The sequence below is a fragment of the Mobula birostris genome, chromosome 22, assembly GCF_030028105.1.
Source record: "Mobula birostris isolate sMobBir1 chromosome 22, sMobBir1.hap1, whole genome shotgun sequence".
Classification (NCBI taxonomy): Eukaryota; Metazoa; Chordata; class Chondrichthyes; order Myliobatiformes; family Myliobatidae; genus Mobula; species Mobula birostris.
The window spans coordinates 23,487,406-23,510,068 of record NC_092391.1 but is presented as its reverse complement, the minus strand read 5'-3'; the positions used below and the strand labels follow the sequence as shown (position 1 = coordinate 23,510,068).

The window sequence follows — 22,663 nt, the reverse complement described above, 5'->3', positions numbered from 1 at the left end:
AAATTCAAGCAACACACACAAAATGCTAGGGGAACTCAACAGTCCAGGCAGCATCTATGGAAAAGAGTAAACAGTCGATGTTTTGATGAAGCGTTTCAGCCCGAAACATCGACTGCTTACTGTTCTCCAACTGTATTAAACAATTAATACAATTGTTTTAAGGTGATATCTTAATGCTTTGTTCATTAAAGATGATGGCTAGTACAAAGTCTAAAACAAATGAGAAAAGATGCCGATGGTGGCAATCCAATGCTGCCTGACCTGCTGAGTTCCTCCAGCATTTTGTGTGTTGCTAGTGCAAACTCTTGTGAGTTTTTTTAAAAATATCTTACGTGGACCAACCATATTCATAAAGATAAATAAATTCAAGAGAAAATCAGGGATGAAAGGATTAGCTATCTGTTCAGTTTCTAACCCTATGGAACAACAACTTACTTTAAAATATTTGGTCAATATATTGTTACAAAATAGAGTTTCCTATAATAACTACAGCATCACCAAAAATACTCATGTGATGCATTCACAGAAACCACTGTGCACCTCTTCAAAGCAATCTTTTTACACATTCTCAACACAATCAAGCTGCCCTTTATTGTCCATTCGGGCTTACTGAATGGTCCTATGTGGGTTCAGAACAAGATTCTCAATTGTTTCACACACAATACTAATCTCTAAGCTCCCCAGGGATGCGGGGGGCTCGATCATCCAAAGCTGGATATAAGTCTGGTCAGAAAAAGAGTCATGCTCCGTAATGACAGTATGGACACTTTACTGGCCTCTTGAATGTCTTTGATTTTCTAAGCTCCAAAATGGGTGACTCTGCCTTTAAGTACTTAGACCCTGAGCTTTGGAATTCTTTTCCAAAAAAATCAGCAGCTCTCGATGTTTGTCCTTCTTTATATGACCTTTAAAAAACACTTGACAGCAGTTTAAAGCAACATCCATCAAAAGAGACCTCCACCACCCAGGCCATGCCCTCTTCCCGCTACTGCCATCAGGAAGAAGATACAAGAGCATCAGGACTCACACAATCAGGTTCAGGAACAGTTATTACCCTCAACCATCAGGACCTTGAACAGGGATAACTTCACTCAGCTTCACTTGCTCCATCACTGAAATGCTCCCACAACTTATTGACTCACTTTCGAGGACTCTTTATCTCGTGTTCTTGATACTCATTGCTTATTTATTATTATTTATCCTTTTTGCACGTGCAGTTTATTGTCTTCTGCACATTGGTTAAACACCCAAATTGGTGTAGTCTTTCATTGATTCTGTTATGGTTATTATTCTATGGATTTTTTGAGTATGCACACAAAACAATGAATCTCAGGGTAATATATGGTACATACACAGTATGTACTTTAATAATAAATTTACTTTGAACTTTAAAACCCTCAGTTGTTTAACGTGCTTACTGTCAAAGTTTGCTTCTATGAAGTGCTTACATAGGTGATTTTACTGCATTAAAATAATATGTAACACTGATAGTTGTCAGCACAAAGCTAAAATGACTGCGTCTCCTGTGAGGGATGGGAACTACAAAGGGATCGGGCTTATTAACTAGCAAATCACCTACTAGATACTTGAGTGGAGAAATCTGACATACATTCTTTGCAAACTGAACTGTGTCAGCTGCAACCAACCAAGTATTGAAAAATTTCAGTGGGAGCATTCATTCACTGGAAACCGCCAGAACTCCCTGGTCTTCTTAGCATTAGTGCTTCATGTAGGTTTTGTGACATAGCCACACATTATAAAGAATCACACAATAAACCACCATACAGAATGAAAGGTGACAAAAAGGTCTGGCTGAACAATGGTACCCAATTCCCATGAGATCCCATATTCAAGGTACATATTATCCTGCGTGTAAGTCAGTTAATTTGATTATTTACTTTATGTAGTTTTAGGTACTCCATTCTGAAAGTGATATTAAAACCATTAAAAGTGAAGAATGTGAACTCAACGGGAAGATGCCACGAGTGACAAATGATATGGAGAAATATGATATTATGTGAAAATGTACTCTTTATTTTACATTAAAGAGTTTAGTGGTTTGTTGGATCCATATGCTTGGAGATCAACAGAATTACTTTTGGATTGTGTTAACAGAGGTCTCTCCTAAAATATCACTACAGCCCTGGTATATCAGATACCATGGCAAGTTGCCCTGCTGCGGGACATAAATACGTTTGGAAAGAGAACAAGACTGGTTACAGTTCTGAATCCATGGGCTCATATAAATTGTGATCCAGGCAGTCTCAGAATGGATATCAGTTCTTTTTAAAGTTCTTTACGTAAGGTCATTCACGCTGGCCTGGTTTAATTTATTGTAATCAGAATTTCTTTTTCAATAACATTTGTGACAAATTTGGGTTTATTAGGACTCTTTAAAGTTAAAGAGAGAAAGTTTGCATGTATTAGACTATCTTGTCCGTTTGTGCTAACAGAACAGTAACAGCTCAACACTAGAATGTTAAAGTGAGGATTGTTCACCAAGATTACAAAGTGGTCAAATACCCAGTAGCTATGAATGGGGTTAAAATGAGGTCTGGAAATTGTATCTGGTGGGCAAAAAAAGAAATTAAAATTATGCCCAGACAGAAGACATAAAGGAATGATCTCATGCATTAGACAACGGAACTAAGAGTCCAGGAGATTCATATTGTGCATCTGTCTCCCTGTAACTGTACTGTTCAAACATGGAATATAATGAATTTAATGATTGATGTGAAGTTTCAACAGCACCTAAAACTGGATATTTAAAGACAGTGGTACTGAGTCGGAATAAGAGGAAGTGAAGCTTTTGTGATGGACCTCAATTCCATCTAGTTAGTATAACACTGCAGTCGGCTCATGAAGACATCTGAAAAGAATCCAGCTGCAAAGTGCTGTACAAAGCTCTGCTCTGGCAATTGCCTTTTTGAATCAAGACCAGTAAACTGTGTGAGTTATTATAGTGATAGGTCAAATCTAATCAACTGTAATAGCATGATTGTTTTTCTCATTAAACCAATAATCTGGGATCAAAGAGGTAGGAATCAAATAGGATTTGATCTTGTGAGAACTGACAGAACTTGGACCATTATATATGATCAGTACTAAAACTAAGGAAGGAAGAATCTGGAGTAAGTAAAATGAGTAAAAGAACATAGATATACCTTAGAAGGAAAAGAGTTTGTTAGAAAGCAAAGCTTGGGAGATGGATGTCCTGAGAACATTAGAAATAATGGGGATTATGATTGAAAGCTGAACGAGAATGAATAAACTTTTCTCCTGCTTCCAGCCAAGTACAGGTATCGATTTTAACCTAAGTTTCGATGACACACTCTGCCATTTTCATCAGGGTTGATGCTTAGGCATGTCTACTCCAGTGGTATACATAGAAAGTTTAAATTGTACTAAAAACAGCCAGCATAGTTTGGCCTAAGGGTCAAACTTAACAATTAAGCAAAAAGAATAAATAATTGAGGGAATAGCTAGATACGGTATGAAGATTTGATAATGATAGGCAGGATTATATTGCCATCAGTGCAGTCTGCTTCCTGGAGCAGGGATGTACACAGGAATTTTTGTGAAAGTATTTTGCAAAAAGAAAGCAGTAACAGAAACTGGAACAAAGCAACAAGCTACAACCAGAAAATATCAGATTATGTAGTGAGTCAGATGATACAAGGTTGGGTGGTGAGTTGGGGGTTGGGGGAGGGTGAAATGAGAAATTGGCCCTCAACTATCAACTCCCCAAACAGGTCATGCACGCTGTACCTAATCAAAATCCAACAGCTCCAGGCATGAATCACCACTATCAGGCAGTTGTGGTCAGCATCTTAGAAAATGGAATGACCATCGGTGGTACAAGTATGAATATACACCTCACTCCCTCAACCCCACCTCCTCTATACAAAGTAGTGGATGAGATTAAAGAATGGGTGCAGATCCATGTGACAATGCAGTGGCTGTACAGTACATCCTTTCTCATTATTAATGCAGAAGAAATCACCAACACAACTCACCATTCTGACATAACAGTGGAAGTCTGAGAGATGGACTTGGGAATGTGACTACTCTTATTTCCCTTGACATTATAAAATGTTTAAGGACCTTCAAAAGTTTTCATCAGAACTGGATGGAGATTATTTTAAACAGGTCCTTCCTTCTGTATATTCTTAGTTGTCTGATTGTGGTCCTGGGAAAACGTACATGAATATTAGTGGTGGTTTTCAATGACCAGGCATTTTCTGAAGCTCATGTGGTAGAAACTGTTGGCCAAGAAAAGGACGAAGCCCAAGGGAAGGCAGAGTTTGCTTAACTTGAAAAGATGTAATTCCAGTAAAGAGCAAAGTTATAGCATGTAGATTTGTGATTGAAATTCCTTACATGGTGAGCTATTGTGTTGCCTCTGTATGGGAATTACAGCACAGAAAAAGGCCCTTCAGCTCATCACAAAATGCTAACCTCTTTGGCCATCTACGCTAATCCCTCGACCTGGATCCTTCTTTGCTTTTCCTGTCAACTGCTTGTCTAAATGTCTCTTACACATAATGAGTGCATCTGATTCCATCAATTCCTGTGGCTGTGGATTCCTGATATCAACCACTTCTGTAAAACAAAACTCCCCCTCCTTACCTTAAACCTGTGCCCTTTTATTTTTGATAACCCTACCACGGGTAAAGATTCTGACTACCCTATCAATGCATCTTATAATTTTATATTCCTTTACAAAAACAATCAGGATGAGAAACAGTTTCTTTCCTCAGGCCATTAGGCTTCTGCATTCCCTGCCACATTGCACTTGAACTAGTTAATTTGTTCTGTACCTGACAACATTTAATTTATGCATAATTCATCTGTAGATTTTATCCTTACTTTCATAAATTATTGTGTTATATGTGTGTTGTGTACTGCTGTGCTTTACAGCCTGGTTTGGAGAAACGTTTCATTTGATGGTAAAAATGGACTGCATATAGTTAAATGATAATAACAATGACTTAACTTGACTTGACCAGGCTAATTTAAGGGTTTCTTCTCTCAACCACCTTCTTCATGTCATCCACAAACTTTCAAATCATTCCTCCTATATTCACTTTCAAGTCATCAATGTATAAACAAACAACAAAGATCTCAGTACCAATTCCAGCAGTTCAGACTTCCAATCAGAAAAACCACCTTTCACTGCCACCCCCTGCCTCCTATCAACCAAGCCAATTGTGTAGGACCTAAAGCACAGCAAAAGCCATTGAACTTAACTAGTCTACACCAGTGTTTAAATTCTGCATGGTCCAACTCTCACCTGACGTCATCTACTCTTGTATTCACAACCTATATTCCTTTCTCCCTCATATGTTTACTTAGCTTCTCTCTAAACACATCTATGTTATTCACCTTAACTATTCCATGTGGCACTGATGCCCAGATTCTAATAACTCTCTGTGGAAACAGATTTCTTTTGACTTCTCTCTTATTGGTGGCTAGCTTTCATCTTTCCTCTCATACCTTTTACACATCTTCTCATACCAAAATTTCCAGTGACCTTATTTACTTCCACCTTTCATAAACTCTAGCCTGTTCAGTCTTTCCTGACAAATGTAATCTCTTGGTGCTGGCGTCATCCCTTGTGGATTTTTTTTAAACACTTTATATCCTTATGGAAATGTGCACATGGAAACTGGGTGCTACCTCCAGGGGAATCAACCTGGCGTTTTGTTGTTTGTCAATGTTAGAGCAACATATTCAGGTGCTTGCAAGCAATCATCCATAAAGTGATATTTCTGAGATCTCCATTGCAATCTGCCTGTATTCTCTTTAAGAGATGAGTGCATTACATACCTTCCTCCCATATACAATAATGGTTGAGTGAGAATCAGAATTTAGATATTGAAACTGAAGGGGCAGCAAAAACACAATTAAATTTGAAACTTGTCTAAATAAAAATATGGCAAGGTTGAAGAGGACATAATTTCAGAACGCTGCTAAGCTAGCATTGAGTAAACCTGATATGCTCGTGATTACATACAGCCAAGATCAGACTGAGTCTTCCATTTAGTTCTGGACACTGATGCATAGTGGAGGGAACCTAAGTAATGGGAACCAGTCTGGAGAAGGACCAGTGATTCATCTCTGGTATCAGGTTTGAAAGTCCAGGGCCAAGGACTGGAGGCCTGGAAGCAGTCTGCATTGGGGTTGGAGGCCTGTGTGTGTGAATGGAGTGAGAGGGTGGGAAAGGGCTTGCTTTGCTATTGTTGTCTTGTCTTCTGTTGTTGTTGTTAATGCTGCTTGTGCTGTTCTGTGTTGTGATGAACAGGGTAGGCATGCCATGGCTGGCGCCGGAATGTGTGGTGACACTTGCACATCCTTGGGTGTGTAGTTATTAACAGAAACAATGTATTTCACTCTATGTTTCAATGTACCTGTGATAAATAAATCTGAATCTGAATGAGAAATGGGTTGAGAACTCAGATTTTCTGTTTCATTGAAAGGAAGCAAATGAGAAGGAACTTTTTAATGGGAATTCAGAAATAGAAGTGGACCATTCAATTTCTCAAGGATGATTCAGATAAATCATTACTGACTTTGTTTAAGAATTAATATCCATCTTGTTTCTATTAATATCTTTGCCTAACAAAATTTTATTTATTTTAGTCTTGAAATGACAGGAACATAAAATATTATTTGGAGAGCAAGAGGTTAATTGTAAAATTTCAGAATAAGTGACAACCATACAGCACAGATACTGACGTTACTGCTGAAGTCATTACTGGTACTGTACCAGAAAGCACTTCAATATCTGAGTAACAACAAAGCTGGCCCACTGTCTATGATAATGGAGACATAAAAGCTCTGGAGCCTTTCAAAAGGCAGTGTTACTCTAACAAGATTAGATAGATTCGGCAAAGACTTAGAAACTAACAGTAAATGAAACTGATCATAGAAATGCTGCTCTGTGATTAATTATACATTTATGAAGATTCAACAAGACAAATACACAGTGGGAACAGAGATAGGCCTTTCAGCCTCCTCCTATCTCTCTACAGGAACCAAGAGAATTCAAGAGTAACTTTTTCAGTTGGAGGCTGATGATTTGAAACCCATCCATGAAGAGGTGTTCAAAGAAGCCTTAGTGAATTTAACAATAAAAATTGACAACAACTGAAAGGAAGAACAAATAAATGGATTTGCTGTTCAGTAGAAATGAAGTGGGGTGGGAGGAAGCTGTTAAACACTGGCATAGTCAATTATACCAAATAGCAAGTTTCTGTAGCTTTTGTGTAATTATATAACTACGTTACTTTAAACTTTATATAGAATAAAAAATAATCTGAAATCAAGATAACAGCAGGTATCTTCTAATTTATAGAATTAACTGCAAGTCCTTAATTTCATTTTCTTTCTGCTGTCTTTTTAAAATGTATCATCCACAAACTGGAGATCACTGGAAATGGCAGCATTTATTGTACATTCCTAATTGCCCGGAACATAAGAGAGGTGCACTCATCTACCATTCTGGTGGGTCTTTAATTACAGAATGGCAAATCAGAATGAAAATAACAGATCACCTTTCCTGGAGGAAATTTATGCGTTTTTTAAAAAAAGACAATCCAGTATTTTCATGGTTTTTGTTACTGAAACTAACTTGAATTCTAGATTTACTTAATTACGTGGATTTAATTTCTCCAGTTGTCATGAAAAGACTGACTCCTTTACCCCAGATTAGGAGTCCAGAACTCTACTGCTAGTGCAGCAATCTCAACCTCCTTACTACCATACAGCTACTAATATCCCTAGTGGAGAATTACTGTCGAAATGTTGCCTGAATTTATTGCTCACTACATTAAAGCATTTTGCAGTTCATTTGGGAACTGCATCTTTCAAAATGAGATTGCTTTATGTGCAACCAAACAAAATCTGCAGTAAAGAAAATGCGTCGCTCCGCAAAGCAAGATCGGGCAAATGTACAAACATCTAGGAAGCAATTTCTAGGTGTTTCCAATGAAATAGATTCCTTTCAATCTTAAATGTAATTAATTAAACTTTTAAGTTTGGTTACCAACCCAATTTGCTCTTATGTTTACAGTATAGTATATAATTATAAAAACAATAATCATTTCAAATGTACTATAAGATTTAATAGCTTTCAACTAATTTCACTTACTTCCTCAGCCATGATGAACAGATGCTGACAGCAGCCTGGTTACCTTCTGACTTGATCTGATTTGTTAGAGTCAGTTATTTCTCTAGGCTCCCAAGGGCCAGACTGAGTTAATAATCACCCTCCTTTCTGGCATCTTCCTTGCTAGTTAACCTCACTCTCGAGCCTGGTAGTAATCAGGCCGTCAGGTCTTTAACACATTTTCGCCAAGTAATAGATAACTGCTCATTCTAGGCTACCCCTGTAGCACAGAAACTTGCCAGCAGAAAAATCCATCACTATTAGCCTGCTGGATCAAGAGCTAGTGGGCTGAACCTTTATTTAAATTGTAGTAGGGGTGGTCAGATTTCACATTGCTGATTGCATGCTCATTTGTAGCCACTTAACGTAGATTTTTTTCAGAAATATGTCCTTTTCCCTCAATAATAAAACTATTTTTTCTGACCAGGTGCATTTGATTTTTATTTCAAATATAGAAAATGATTGTTGCCATATCCATTAATGGAATGGTGCAGGGCAGGGTTTTCAGACTGTGCCAGAATAAAAAGCTCCAGTCAGCAGGACTAATATTGACGGCATTGCAGCTGATTCCTGCGCTCAGTCCATCCTATAATCATACACTCAGCAATAAACAATCATGTTGCCAGGTAACTTCAAGCATATACAGTACTTATTTCAGTGCTGCAGGTGCCTTCTAACAAAACATGTAGCAGAAAAATACCCTTACATCACAACAACTAATGTCAAAGTGACAGGTGCGTTTCTCACAGTCAAGCCTTATTGCGGTTCCTTATTTCTATCTTCAGCTGCGATGGTGAGGCAGACGCTAGGGCCCAGTGGGGTGAACGTACACACAGTGGCCACTTTATTAGGTATCTAGTAAAGTGGCCACTGAGTGTCTGCTCATGGTCTCCTGCTGCTGTAGCCCATCCAGTTCAAGGTTCGATGTGTTTTGCACTCAGAGACGCTTTTCTGCTCACCACTGTTGTAATGCATGGTAATTTGAGTTATTGTCACCTTCCCGTCAGCTTGAACCAATCTGGTTCATTCTCCTCTGACAGCCCCCATTAACAAGACGTTTTTGCTCACAGAACTGCTTGATATTTTTTGTTTCTTGCACCATTCTCTGTAAACTCTGGAGGCTGTTGTGCATAAAAATATCCCAGGAGCTCAGCAGTTTCTGAGATATTTCTGGAACTAACAATCATTCCAAAGTCAGTCACTTAGATCACATTTTTTCCCATTCTGATGCATGGTCCGAACAATAACTGAACCTCTTGACCATGTTTGCATGCTTTTTTGCACTGAGTTTCTGCCACAAGATTGGCTGATTAGATGTTTGCATTAACCAGCAGGTGCAGTGCTCAAATGCCATCTATAAATTTGCTGATAATACAACCACTATTGGCACAATCTCAGATAGTGATGAGAAGGTATACAGGAGGGAGATATACATGCTAGTTGAGTGGTGTTACAGCAATAACCCTGCATTCAAGGTCAGGAAGGCCAAAGAGCTGATTGTGGACTTCAGAAAAGGTAGAACAAGGGAACACATACCCATCCTCATAGAGGGATTAGAAGTGGACAGAGTTGCCATTTTCAAGCTCTTTGTATCAATATCTCTGAGGACCTGACCTGGACACAACATATTGATGCAGCTATAAAGAAGGCAAGACAGTGGCTATATTTCTTTAAGAGTTTGAGGAGATTTGGTTTATCAACTAAAACACTCTAAATCTTCTACTGGTATACCATGACTGTCTGCATCATGTCTGGTATTGGGGGTGGGGGTGCTACTGCACAGGATTGAAGTAAGTTGCAGAAAGCTGTAAAATTAGTCTGCTCCATTATGGGTACTAGCCTCCGTAGTATCCAAGACATCTTCAACGAGCGGTGCCTCAGGAAGGCAGTGGCCATCATTAAAGACCCCCACCACCCAGGACATGCCCTCTTCCCATTGTTAATCAGGAAGGAGGTAAAGAAGCTTGAAGGCACACACTCAGCAATTCAGGAACAGCTTCTTCCCCTCTGCCGTCCGATTTCTAAATGGACATTGAACCCATGAACACGGCCTCACTAATTTATTTGTATTTATTTCTGTTTCTGCACTATTTTTTAAACTTATCTAATATATATTCAAACAGACTGACTGTAATTCATTTATTTATTTTTTTACTATACTTATCATGCATTGCATTGTACTGCTGCTAAGTTAACAAATTTCATGACATATGCTGCTCATATTAAACCTGATTCTGATAATGTGTATAGTGTTTCATGTAGCCTCAGAAACCCCTCAACAGTTCTCTTATATAATCACACAATATGACAGCACTAAGTATACTTAAGAACCAAGCCTTCACACTTACTTTATTGCCTTACAGACTTTTCCTGCTGCAGTTATACTGCACATACAATTCCTTTGAAAGTTACAATTGTATCTGATAGAACTATCATTAAGGTAATTCATTTCAGATTATAGCAGTTTTCACATGTCATTTTTGTTCTTTTGTCAATTATTTGAAATCCACGTCCACTGGATATTAATCATCTTCCCCTCCAAAACAGCTTGCTTTCCACACACTGACAAAATCCCTCATGATTTTGAATTCCTTTATGAGATGGCCCCTTAATTTTCACTGTTTTATTCTAGTTGCCTGGGAGCTGGACTTTGAATATTAGAACAACATTTATCACTCAGCTTTGTTTAAAGAAACCCAACTCTGTGGTCTCTCCATATAACTGAAGTTGTTTTTCTGGGGTCTCTTCTGATTCCAAATTCTAATGTCCCATCTAGGATCCTGCAAATGCTATCCCACAATCGCAAATCTACTCATCACTCCACCGCTCAAATACCCCAGACTTATCAGTCCTCAGATCCCTTCTGACCTCACCTCCCCATTCCTATGGTAATGGCAACAAAAAAAAAGTTCAACTCTTTTTCGCAAGTGCTCCAGACCCATTTCTAAAATATATTTAAGGTTTCCAGAAAACACTGTATTATGCTATTTTTATAATAACTTTTGAAACGTGGTCAATGTTTCAAGGTGAAATATATGGCAACCAGTTTGCACACAAAATTCAACAAAAAGAAAGAACTAGGTATAGAAACTAGATGGCTGACATTTACCTTACAGTGTGCTGTGAGTTTATTGGCTGCTTGCCTAACAATTGTGAATCCAAGAGTAATATATTGGTTATAAACCATTTGACATGTCCAAAGTAATTTGTTCTAAATCATTTTAAAAGTTCCACTGTAATGTCTGGTCTTGCCAATACACCAAATCTGGAACTAATTATTGGTAATAATTGGTCAATTATTATGAACCTAAAATCCAAAATGACCGTGAATAACAGGAGGGAGAAGCTACTTAGTTGCCTGGTAAGTAGAATCTATAGATCAGGAGCAGGTGTAGACATCTCAAGATTGGTCTGCCATTCAATAAGATCATAACTGCTCTGACTATAACCTAACTTCTTCATTCACATCAGAATATGGTAAGATTTCAGCCCCTTGCTTATCAAACAAATCACAGGGTTGTATATGGTGATATACCTGTACTTTGATAATAAGTTTACTTTGAACTTTGAAATGTCTAGACACTTCTGCTTAAAACATTCCAAAAACTCTGCTTTTGTTTCTCTTTGAGGAAGAGTTCCAAAGGTTCCAAGCACTCACAGAGAAAAAAAGATGCCTCATCTGTCTTAAACAGGCAAGTCCCTAGAATTAAATTGTCTTCTATATTTGTAGATTATCCTACAAGAGAAAACAACTGTTCCAATTCCACCTGTCAAGATCTCTCAGGGTCTTACATAACGCCCCTTCTCATTCTTCTAAACAGCAGCAGGTATAAACCACGGCTGCACACCCTTTCCTTACACAGCAACCTGTCCATTCCAGTTATTAGTACAGTAAACTTTCTCTGAACTGTTTCTAACACAAGGACATCTTTCCTTGGATAAGAAGGTCAGTACACTGTACTCCACATGTGATCTCAGCAATGCCCTCCATAAATAAAGCAAAAACCCCTTACTTTTATTCATTTCTCCTGGTAATAAACAAAAACATTCCATTAATATCCCTAATTACTGGCATACTAAACTCTTGTGAGTCTTGCTCTGGATCCCTTAGTAACTTAAAGCCCCTCCTTCTCTCATATCTGAGTCAATATGCTTCTTTTATTTTTCCTACCAAAATGAACAATTTCAGCTTTTCCACATTAGACTCCATTTGTTCACTCACTTAATCCAGATAGGATGTTACATTAGCAGATTGAGAATATTAGAGTAAAACAGTTATTCAACAGTGAAATAGAAGGATGAGGAAGCATTTCGTCCCCTCATGGCTGCTGTTATTCTCTTCTGGCACTACCACTTTCTCACATTAAACTCGTAATCTTTGACTTCCTTAATATCTAAAACAAGCAAATCCATCTACAAGTACCTGGATTTTCTGCTGTGTACACCAATGATATTCCATTATAATCATCAGATTGAATTGGGAAACTACCATGAAGGCTTTTCAACTGTTTTGACATTTGTGGGGGATTGAAGGAAAATTATCATTTACCCCCTCTATTCCAATTACTCCACATTCAATCATGCTTTTATTCCAATCTCTTATACATTTCATGACGAACAGCAACATGACCAAAGAAAATGGAAAACTGCTTACTGTACTCAATACCTCAATATATAAGAACAGAATTAAATTGATCCTATTATTTAACGTGTAAGGATGGAAAAATTACCAACCTCCATAATTCTCCTAGAGTTCGTGGGAATTAAAAAGTGATCTTTAGGATTATACTGCAAGCAAGATCTGGCATCAAAATTCTCGAGGCACCAATAACAGATGTCAAGAAACAAACTACACAGTGTATCTAAAGCTCATTGGTTCCCAAGCTAATACCATGAGTCATCTCAGAGTATAGAATGCTACTTGTCATTGTAATTCAACCTACTCTATTCCCTTTTTCTGATACAAAGAGAAATGTGGTATCAAAGCATAATTGTCTAGTTCCTAGAACTTGTTTGCATCTCATTCCCCCAAAGTCCATCAAAACATTCCTATTCCAATTTATCTAATTTTGTTTCCGAAGTTACTGCTGAATACAGTCCCATCACATTTTCAAGGTCTCCTTTCCATACTTTGCCATGTTAAAATATCCTTATCTTTCCTCTTATATTTTGCCAAGTGTTTTAAAATCTGTGTTCTCTGATTTTTGAGGATCACAGTTGTGCAGTTGCCAGAGTTATACAAAAAAGTTCAAAAGCAGGTACTACCTAGCAGTCTCTTCCAAAAGCCTTTTGCTTCCTTTTCTACACAGTCCTAAACTAGGCTCATTGCTAAAAACAATTCCATTATTCATAATGAAAGTGATGTCCTTGCAGACCATTACCAATCCTTCCTCCATTCCTGCTTCCAGATTGCAGAGAAAAACCCTTGATCGTGCGGGTGAACTGAAAACCAGTGGCAGCATTAATACACGTCCTTCTTCCTCTTGTTTCAGGATCTATTGTTGCTTTCTTACCTGTGGCATTTCAAGACATTCAAATCCACCTGCAACAAAATCTGAATAGCCAAATACTCCGTGCAAGCAAATGTGAAAGGTCTGCAGGAGGTTCTCTTGGCATGGTCACAAGTGGTATAACCAGTCTGGGTACATTAACCTAGTTATCAATAACCTTAAACACAAAGTTGCTTTGCAACAAGTTGCAATATAACCTGAGGACAAAATTGAAAAGGGGGACAAATACAGGACTGAAGCTATTATACTTGAATGCAAACAGTATATGGAATATGGTTGATGATCTTGCAGTACCATTAGAAATTGGTAGGTATGACACTGTGGACATCACTGAGTCGTGCCTGAAAGATCATAAGTTGGGAGCTTAACATCCAAGGATGCACATTGTATCGAAAGGGCAGGCAGGTATGTAGACAAGGTGGGATGACTCTTTTGTTAAAGAATGAAATCAAATCAAATGAAAGAGGTGACATAGGAGGAGAAGATGTAGAATCTTTGTGGTTAGAGTTAAGAAACTGTAAGGGTTAAAAGACCTTGATGGGAGTTATATACAGGTCTCTGAAAAAATAGCCAGGATGTGGGCTACAAATTACAACAAGAGATAGAAAACACAGTCAAAACGGCAATGTTATGATAGCCATGGGGGATTTCAATATGCAGGTAGATTGGTAAAATCAGAATGATGCTGGATCCCAAGAGAGAGAATTTGTAGAAAGCCTACAAGATGGCTTTTTTGAGCAGCTTGTGGTTGAGCCCACTAGGGGAAAAGCTATTCTAACTGGGTGCTGTGTAATGAACTGGATTTGATTAGGAAGCTTAAGGTAAAGGAACCTTTAGGAAAAAGTGATCATAATATGATAGACTTTACCCTGCAATTTGAGAGGGAGAAAATAAAGTCACCTGTATCAGTATTACAGTGGAATAAAGGGAATTATAGAGGCATGAGAGAGGAGTTGGTCAAAGTTAATTAGAAGGGGACACTACCAGGGATGACAGCATAACAGCAATGGCTGGTGTTTCTGGGAACAATTTGGAAGGTGCAGTATGATACAGGATGGATACATCTCAAAGAAGTAGTCTAAAGGCAGGATGATGTAATTGTGGTAGACAAGGGGAGTCAAAAACAACATAAAAGAAAAGGGGAAGGCATATAGTAGTGCAAAAATTAATGGGAAGTTAGGGGATTGCAAAGCTGTTAAAAATCAACAGAAGGCAACTAAAAAGCCATAAGGAGGGAAAAGATGAAATATGATGGTAAGCTAGCCAATAATATTAAAGAAGATTCCGAGTTTTTTTCAGATATATAAAGAGTAAAAGAGAGGTGACGGAAGATATTGGACTGCTAGAAAATGACCCTGGAGAGGTAGTAATGGGGGAACAAGGAAATGATGGACAAACTTAATAAGTGTTTTGCATCTGTCTTCACTGTGGGAGACTCCAGCAGTGTGCAGGAAGTTTCAGAATGTTAGAGGGCAGAAGTGGGTGCAATTTCTATTACTAGGGAGAAGGCACTTGGAAAGCTGAAAGGTCTGAAGGTGGATAAGTCATCTGACCAGTTGGACTACACCCTAGGGTTCTGAAAGATGTGGCTGAGGAGGTTGTGGGGGCATTGGTAATGATCTTTCATGAATCACTAGATTCTAGCATGGTTCCAGAGGACTGGAAAATTGCAAATGTCACTCCACTCTTGAAGAAAGTAGAGAGGCAGAAGAAAGGAAATTATAGGTCAGTTATCCTGACCTCAGTGGTTAGGGAGATGTTGGAGTCGATTGTTAAGTATAAGGTTTTGGGGTACATGGAGGTACATGATAAAAATAGGCCAAGATCAGCATGGTTTCGTTAAAAGAAAATCTTGCTTGACAAATCCATTGGAATTCCTTGGGGAAATAACAAACAGCATAGACAAAAGGAGAATCAGTGGATGTTGTGAACTTGGATTTTTGGAAGGGTTTTGACATCAGACTGCTTAACAAGGTGGTTTCAGAAAGGCAGCGTCCATCATTTATCCATTTATTTATTTATTTATTATTTTTCTTCTTCTATATCATGCATTGCATTGAACTGCTGCTGCTAAGTTAACAAATTTCAAGACACGTTAGTGATAATAACCCCGATTCTGATATTACAGGAAAGATACTAGCATGGATAATGGATTGGCTGATTGTGAGGAGGCAGAGTGAAAATAAAGGGAACCTTTTCTAGTTGGCTGCTGGTGACTAGTGGTGTTCCGCAGAGTTCGGTGTTGGGACCACTTCTTTTTATGTTATATGTCAATGATTTGTGTGGCAACTTTGTTGCAAAGTTTGTGGATGATACGAAGACAGGTGGAGGGGAAGGTAGTTCTGAGGAAGTAGAGAGGCTACAGAAGGGCTGGGCAGATTAGGAGAATGGGCAAAGAAGTGGCAGGTGGGATACAGTGTCAGGAAGTATATGGTCATGCACTCTCCTAGAAGGAACAAAAGAGACTACTTTCTAAACAGGCAGAAAATTCAAAATGCAAAAGGACTTGGGGAGTTCTCATGCAGGATTCCCTAAAGGTTAACTTGCAGATTGAGTCAGTAGTGAGGAGGGCAAATGTAATGTTAGCATTCATTTTGAGAGAACTAGAATATAAAAGCAAGGATATAATGCTGAGGTCTTATAGGGCACTGTGAGGCCTCAGTTAGAGTATTGTCAGCAGCTTTGGGTCCCTTATCTAAGAAAGGATATGCAGATGTTGGAGAGGGCATGAGAATGATTCCGCAAATTAAAGGGTTAGCATATGAGGAATGTTTGATGGCTCTGGGCCTGTACTCACTGCAACTTAGAAGAATAGGGTGGGGGGGGGGGCACGGTCTCACTGAAACCTATTGAATGTTGAAAGATCTAGATGGACTGGATGTGGCAAGGATGTTTCCTGTAGTGGGAGAGTCTAGGCACAGCCTCAGAATAGAGGGATGTCCATTTAGAACAGAGATGAAGAGGCATTTCTTTAGTCAGATGGTGTTGATTCTGTGGAATTTGATGCCACAGGTGGCCAGGTCATTGGATATATTTAAAGCAGATGTTGATAGGTTCTTTATTAGTAAGGTGGTGAAAGGTTACGGGGAGAAGGCAGGAGAATGGGATTAAGAGGGAAAATTGATCAGTCATGACGAAATGGCAGAGGACTTGATGGTCAAATGGCCTAATTCTGCTCCTATATTTTATAGTCTTATGGTCTAAGTGAGCCATTTATGATCTTTCTATCTAAAACCTGCAAATAAATCTGTTATTAAAATAACAAAAACTTCTATTTTCTGTTGTGATATTCAACTAAAATAATCTAATAAGCGCGGGTTTCCAGCCGTGTTTCGACATTCCCACTTGTTCTCTTTGCCCCAGTAGCAGAGTGATGTGAAATCACAGAGAACCGTTACCACCACAGCAAGTTGAAGTATTTTAGATAGTTTCGAAAGGAAACAATGAGTATGCAAGGGAATAGAGAGATACACTTTGAGAGTCATGACTAATTGGACTGAATGGCCAGCTTCCTTTGCAACCTCTGACCTCTCCTTGGTTTCACCTCTCATCCAAGAGACAGTATCTCACACAGTTCAAACATTCCCTTAGCACTGGAGTAGGAGTGTTAGCTAGAGAGGAACTTGAACTCAGCAGCCCTCCCACTGACCTGTCATTGAGCTGAAATTAGGAATTTTATGCTTTTTCCAAGTGGTATTACCAACTCTTCATTAGGTGGATGCTAAACCTTAATATAAATAAAAATATGGATTAGGCCTGCCATGCATAATGATCTTCTACACAGTGCCAGTTCCCTACATTAATCACGTTTCCTTTAATTTCTAAATACCTCCCAATCTCTTTCCTGAATATACCTTCTTTTATCTCAGTTCCGATTGGTTTGCTTCCTATTTTGATACTCTTACACAGTCTGATTAGAGCCACATATGTTTGAAGAATGACATGTCTGTTCTTGTACTTGGGAGTCTTGCAGTAAAGGGTATCATTTGCTTTATTGCTTGCAGTACCTGCAAGTGGACAAGGACAATCTAAACACCATCTTTCAAACTCACACCATTTAAAAATATCCCACTTCTCTCTTTTGTAACAAAATGAACATTACATTTTTTCCACACATGCTATATTCTTCATTTTACACTTAAACTGTTGCTATCCCCCTGAAACCTTTCCGCATCCTTCTCACAGCCCATGCTGCCTGCCACAGAATTTTGTATCATCAGCCAGCTTGGATTTATTACTCTTGATGCCCCCATCTCAGTGTATGAAATACATTGTGAACAGCTGGTACTCCTTTGGGGTTCCCAAACTAAAGATTATCTATTTTTTCTTACTCTTTAGTTTCTCAATTTTTAATCCATGTCAGTACATTACCCACAATAGCATGTGCTTTTAATTTTTAAAATAATGCTTAGCATATCACCCTATCAAAAGTCTTTTGAAAATCCAACTACTAAGTGCAAACTAATTTATATTTATCTATGTAGTTAATTACAACTTAAAGACAAAAAATGAAAGCTTTAGGGCTTTCCTAAAAGAAGTTATTCTTCCCAATTATTGAGTCCAGAAACTATGAATATTTTGCATGGCCTTAATTTTATGATGGGCTCATCTGGATTAAACATGAGAAAATCGGCAGGGGCAGAAATCCAAAGCAGCACACACAAAATGCTGGAGAAGCTAGGCAGGTCAGGCAGCATCCATGGAGTGAACAGACAGTTGACGTTTGGGGTCAAGAGACTTTTTTGGGACTCATTCCAGAAGCAGTAGCTAGTTATCAAAGACATCATGCAAAGTTCCCAGGTACTGACAATGCCCTTCCTGTAGAAAGAGAAATTATAATCTTGGATGGGATTGGACTAAAGCCCTATGAAACAACCCAACCAATCATACACTTAGCAGCAACCAACAACCCTATTAGAAAGTAGCAGATTCTAGAAAATGAGATTGGTCCAAAAGGATCTTAGATTCATTTCAAAATTTTCCCTTTCTGGGCACACTTTTGACTGTACTAAAAAGCTACATAATTTAGTTATGGCTAGTTGAGAAAATATTTTTAAAAGGAAGCTGGACAATGACAGTGAGACAAAAGAACTGGAAGTGTTAGATCATGAAGCATTAACTCAGGCTGAGCATAAACACCTGCTGGGTCAAATGGATTATTTCACTGCTATTACCTTCAATGGTATTCAGTAAATAAAACAGAACAGAATGACCATTTTACACAGTGCTGCCTATTTTAGTTTGCTCAAGTACTGGAAAAATCATTATGTTGGTTCAAGACCAGTGAGTGGTATCTTGGGGCCTCAGTTACTGAAGACCATAAGACATAGGAGTGGAATTAGGCCATCTGGCCCATCGAATCTGCTCCGCCATTCAATCATGACTGATCCTTTCTTCCAGTCCTCAGCCCCATTCCCCGGCCTTCTTCCCATAACCTTTGATGCCATGTCCAATGAAGAACCTATCAATCTCTGCCTTAAATACACCCAACGACCTGGCCTCCATAGCTGCCTGTGGTAATAAATTTCACAAACTCACCACCCTCTGGCTAAAGAAATTTCTCTGCATCTGTTTTAAATGGATGCCCCTCTACACTGAGGCTGTGCCCTTTTGTCCTAGACTAACCAACCAAGGGAAACATCCTTTCCACATCTACTCTGTCTAGGCCTTTCAATATTTGAAAGGTTTCAGTGAGATCCCCCTCATCCTTCTAAAGGTCCTGCTTAGAGAAGCAGGGCCTAAATCACTCTGCAAGTTTAAATGATAAAGAAAATTCAACTAACTACAGTTACTCTCTGACTGCACTTACCTAGGCAAGTAGATAATTTTCCATCACATTAACAAAACATTTTGAAGATGGTAGAAAGACTGTAGTTTTTTTTTGCTCATGCCAAGCTCTGCCATTATTGATGATGAGGATAACAATTTTTTGAAGCCCCCTCCTTCTGTCAGTTGTTTTAATTGTCCACTATTATTCATAAACAAAGGTAAGACTATAGTTTTAATGTGACTGCTTGATTTCTACTTTATTACATACTATATCTGCTGTTTGACACATGATCCAGTGTTATCGTTAAACCAGGCTAGCACTTCATTTTTGTTTATGCCTGCTCCTAGCATGCTCTTCTACATGTATTAAAACAAGGTTAGCCCCTATCCCAATGGAATTAGTGGCATTAAGGATACACCAAACCATGAAGTTAAAGATTGTGGTGGAATGTAATTCTATCGGTGAAATCTGACAATACAATTTAGATAATAAAAACAGCAATAATGAGTCCATTATGACCTAATGGGCTATTCAGAATTTTATCTTTTGAACTTCTACTTTTTGGTGTAATGTTGAAGACATTTTTTAAATTGTATCACAATGTCATATGAAAGAGAATGTATATCCAAACCTCTCAACAAATGCAAGACCACCTCTCCACTTGCTTTTGCTGTCACTGGTTACATCCAAAAGTCTTCATTGCTCCGTTCATTTCTGGTTGCTGTGGTAACATTGGTCCTCATCCTGTTGACCACAGTAGAAATTCTGACCCCTTATTTGACGGCTTTTCATCATGATGCTCTCAGATACATTGTCAGAGTGGAAGTCCATTATCCAATGCAAAAAACTGTGACTCCTTCTTTCAGTCACAGAGCATAATAGTCTCCTTACTGACAGCAAGGGAACCTGTTTCATTGGTTCATTATTCTTCAGACTGAGCCCTTCTTCTTCCTCATCGTCAACAAGCATGTGAAATGTGTTTTATTCTGATTGTTTGCATGTGCGTGTTTTGGCAAAGCTAAGGCAAAGTAATATCAGCAATACTATTAAATATTAATACTTCATAAGGTTGCTAGGTGATGATGTAAGTATTTTGAAAGATAGTATTCCATTTAAGTATACCATTTATAGTCCTACGTATTTTAGAACTGACAATAATTTCCTACTCAAAACTCCTTACATTTTCATCACAGCATAACACTAAAAATGAGAAAATTAAACCCTTGGTAAAATTAGTAATTCTTTCTTTGAATTTCTCTTCATCCTTAGGACAATTCCCCACAGGATCCTCAGGAATGAATACATGCAGGGTGGTCAACAATGGGATGTGGAACAGAGTGGAGATCGAACTTAATCAGTGTGTGCATCTTTTTATGAGAATTCACAGATATAATTCCCAAAGGAATCTGGTCTTTGGTGGTGTCATTGCACAACAAAAATTTAACTTTGGTAACACAGATGACTGCAAATGCTGGAATCCAGAGCAACACACAAAATGCTGGAGGAATTCATCAGGTCAGGCAGCATCTATGAAGGGAAATGGATAGTTGTTTTGGATTGAGACCTTTGATCCGGAGAGGAGACAGTCAGTACAAAAAGCTGTAGGGAAGGGGTGGAGGAAGAGTTACATGAATCTAGCTGAGGGGGGGGGGGGGGAGGGGAGAGTGGGAATAGTGCCAAGAGCAGGGAAGTGATAGGTGATTGTGACAAAGAGCCGAAGATGATGGAATATGATAGGACAGGAAGGTGAAGGTGAAGCACAGAAGGGTGTAGGGAAGTAACTGGTGGGAGGAGTGTATGCGTGACCGACAGATGGAGAGGGTGGAGGAGGGGAAAAAAAATGAAGATGGGCCAAGAAGTTCAGGAGAGAAAAGGGACTGAAAGGGAACAATTACTTTTTTGCTGAGAATTTGATGCTGATGCCTCCCCAGACTAGAGGCCAGCCAGATGAAATATAAGGTACTGTTCCTCTAGTTTGCACTTAGCCTCATCTTGGCAGTAGAGAAGGTTGAGGAGAGATAAGTTGTATGTAAATGTGGAGAACTTAAATGGTTGGCAACTGGGAGATCTAGATGGCCACAATGGACAAGGCCAAAGTAACATGCAGTTTTATCAACACAAAGGAGACCACCACCAGAACATCAATGCAATAAATAACGGCAGGAATATACATGTGAATGTCTTTTGGTAAATTGTTTCTGAAGGTTTAGGTAGGTGGAAAATGACTCCCTGCATCTCTTGCTTATTATGTTCTTCCTTGAACAAATACAAAAAAAAACCTATTTGAATCAAACTACAACATAAATATTGTAAATATGAGTAAGTCTGCAGATGCTGGAAAACCACAGCAACACACACAAAATGCTGGAGAAACTCAGTAGGTCAGGCAGCATCTATGGAAATCAATATTTTGGGCCAAGAGCCTTCTTCAGGATATTGTAATACCCAAATCTCAAACATCAATTACCTGGAAGACCAAAGTGGCACTGCGCAGAAATACTTCCATCCTTCAAAATCCTTCTAAATCTCACATCATCCTGGTGTTTTTCACCAAGTTAAAATCTTGGCATTTCCTATCTAAGGTCATTATCGGAGCATCATTACAAAGCTGCAATCATTCAAAAATAAGGCAGTCAACAAATTCATGGGTAGCACTAAAATAGATGCTGCCCTTACTAACTGTTGCCTGCCTGAGAAGTATTTTTTAAAATATACAGACCTGGGGATTACCTTTCACTCCCAAGTGACTTCATCATAGATGGAATCATCTTTTGGTGATGGGTGTTTGTAGTAAACAAGGTGGTGTTAAACAAGGATCAATGCCAAACATGACAAATCTTGAGATTTAATTTATAATTTAAACTCTTTGCGCAGTCTTTCAAGGTCAGTCCAAACTTCTATCAAGCCCAATATCTAAGACAGAGAAATAGTAATATTTGCTGAAATTCACACTAATAAGGAATTAAATGCTGATGCAGGAATTTTTTGAAACCAGGGCTAGAAAAGGCTCAAGAAACATCTTATTTAACTGTACTGGAAGATATAAAGACATTTCATGATATCTAAATGCAGAATTAGAGCTGTGCCATCGAGCTGCGAGAGTAAGGTGGCTTCAGTCAATTTGATGGTGAAAATATTACAGCAACCAATTCAATTCAAATGTTCTATGCTGATGAATAACATCCACACCATTTTCCTGCCATCTCTTAAACT

At 38.6% G+C, this 22,663-nt stretch overlaps 1 protein-coding gene across 1 annotated transcript in view; it reads right to left on the bottom strand.

Moving 5' to 3' along the window:
* The window catches only part of pip5kl1 (phosphatidylinositol-4-phosphate 5-kinase-like 1), a 62,667-nt gene extending 54,243 nt beyond the window's left edge, over positions 1-8,424 (bottom strand). The window contains exon 1 of the mRNA XM_072240311.1: positions 8,153-8,424. Within this exon, the coding sequence (XP_072096412.1) occupies positions 8,153-8,164 (12 nt within the window). The 5' untranslated portion in view covers positions 8,165-8,424. The remainder of the gene's footprint in view (positions 1-8,152) is intronic.
* Between the last annotated feature and the right edge of the window lie 14,239 nt (positions 8,425-22,663).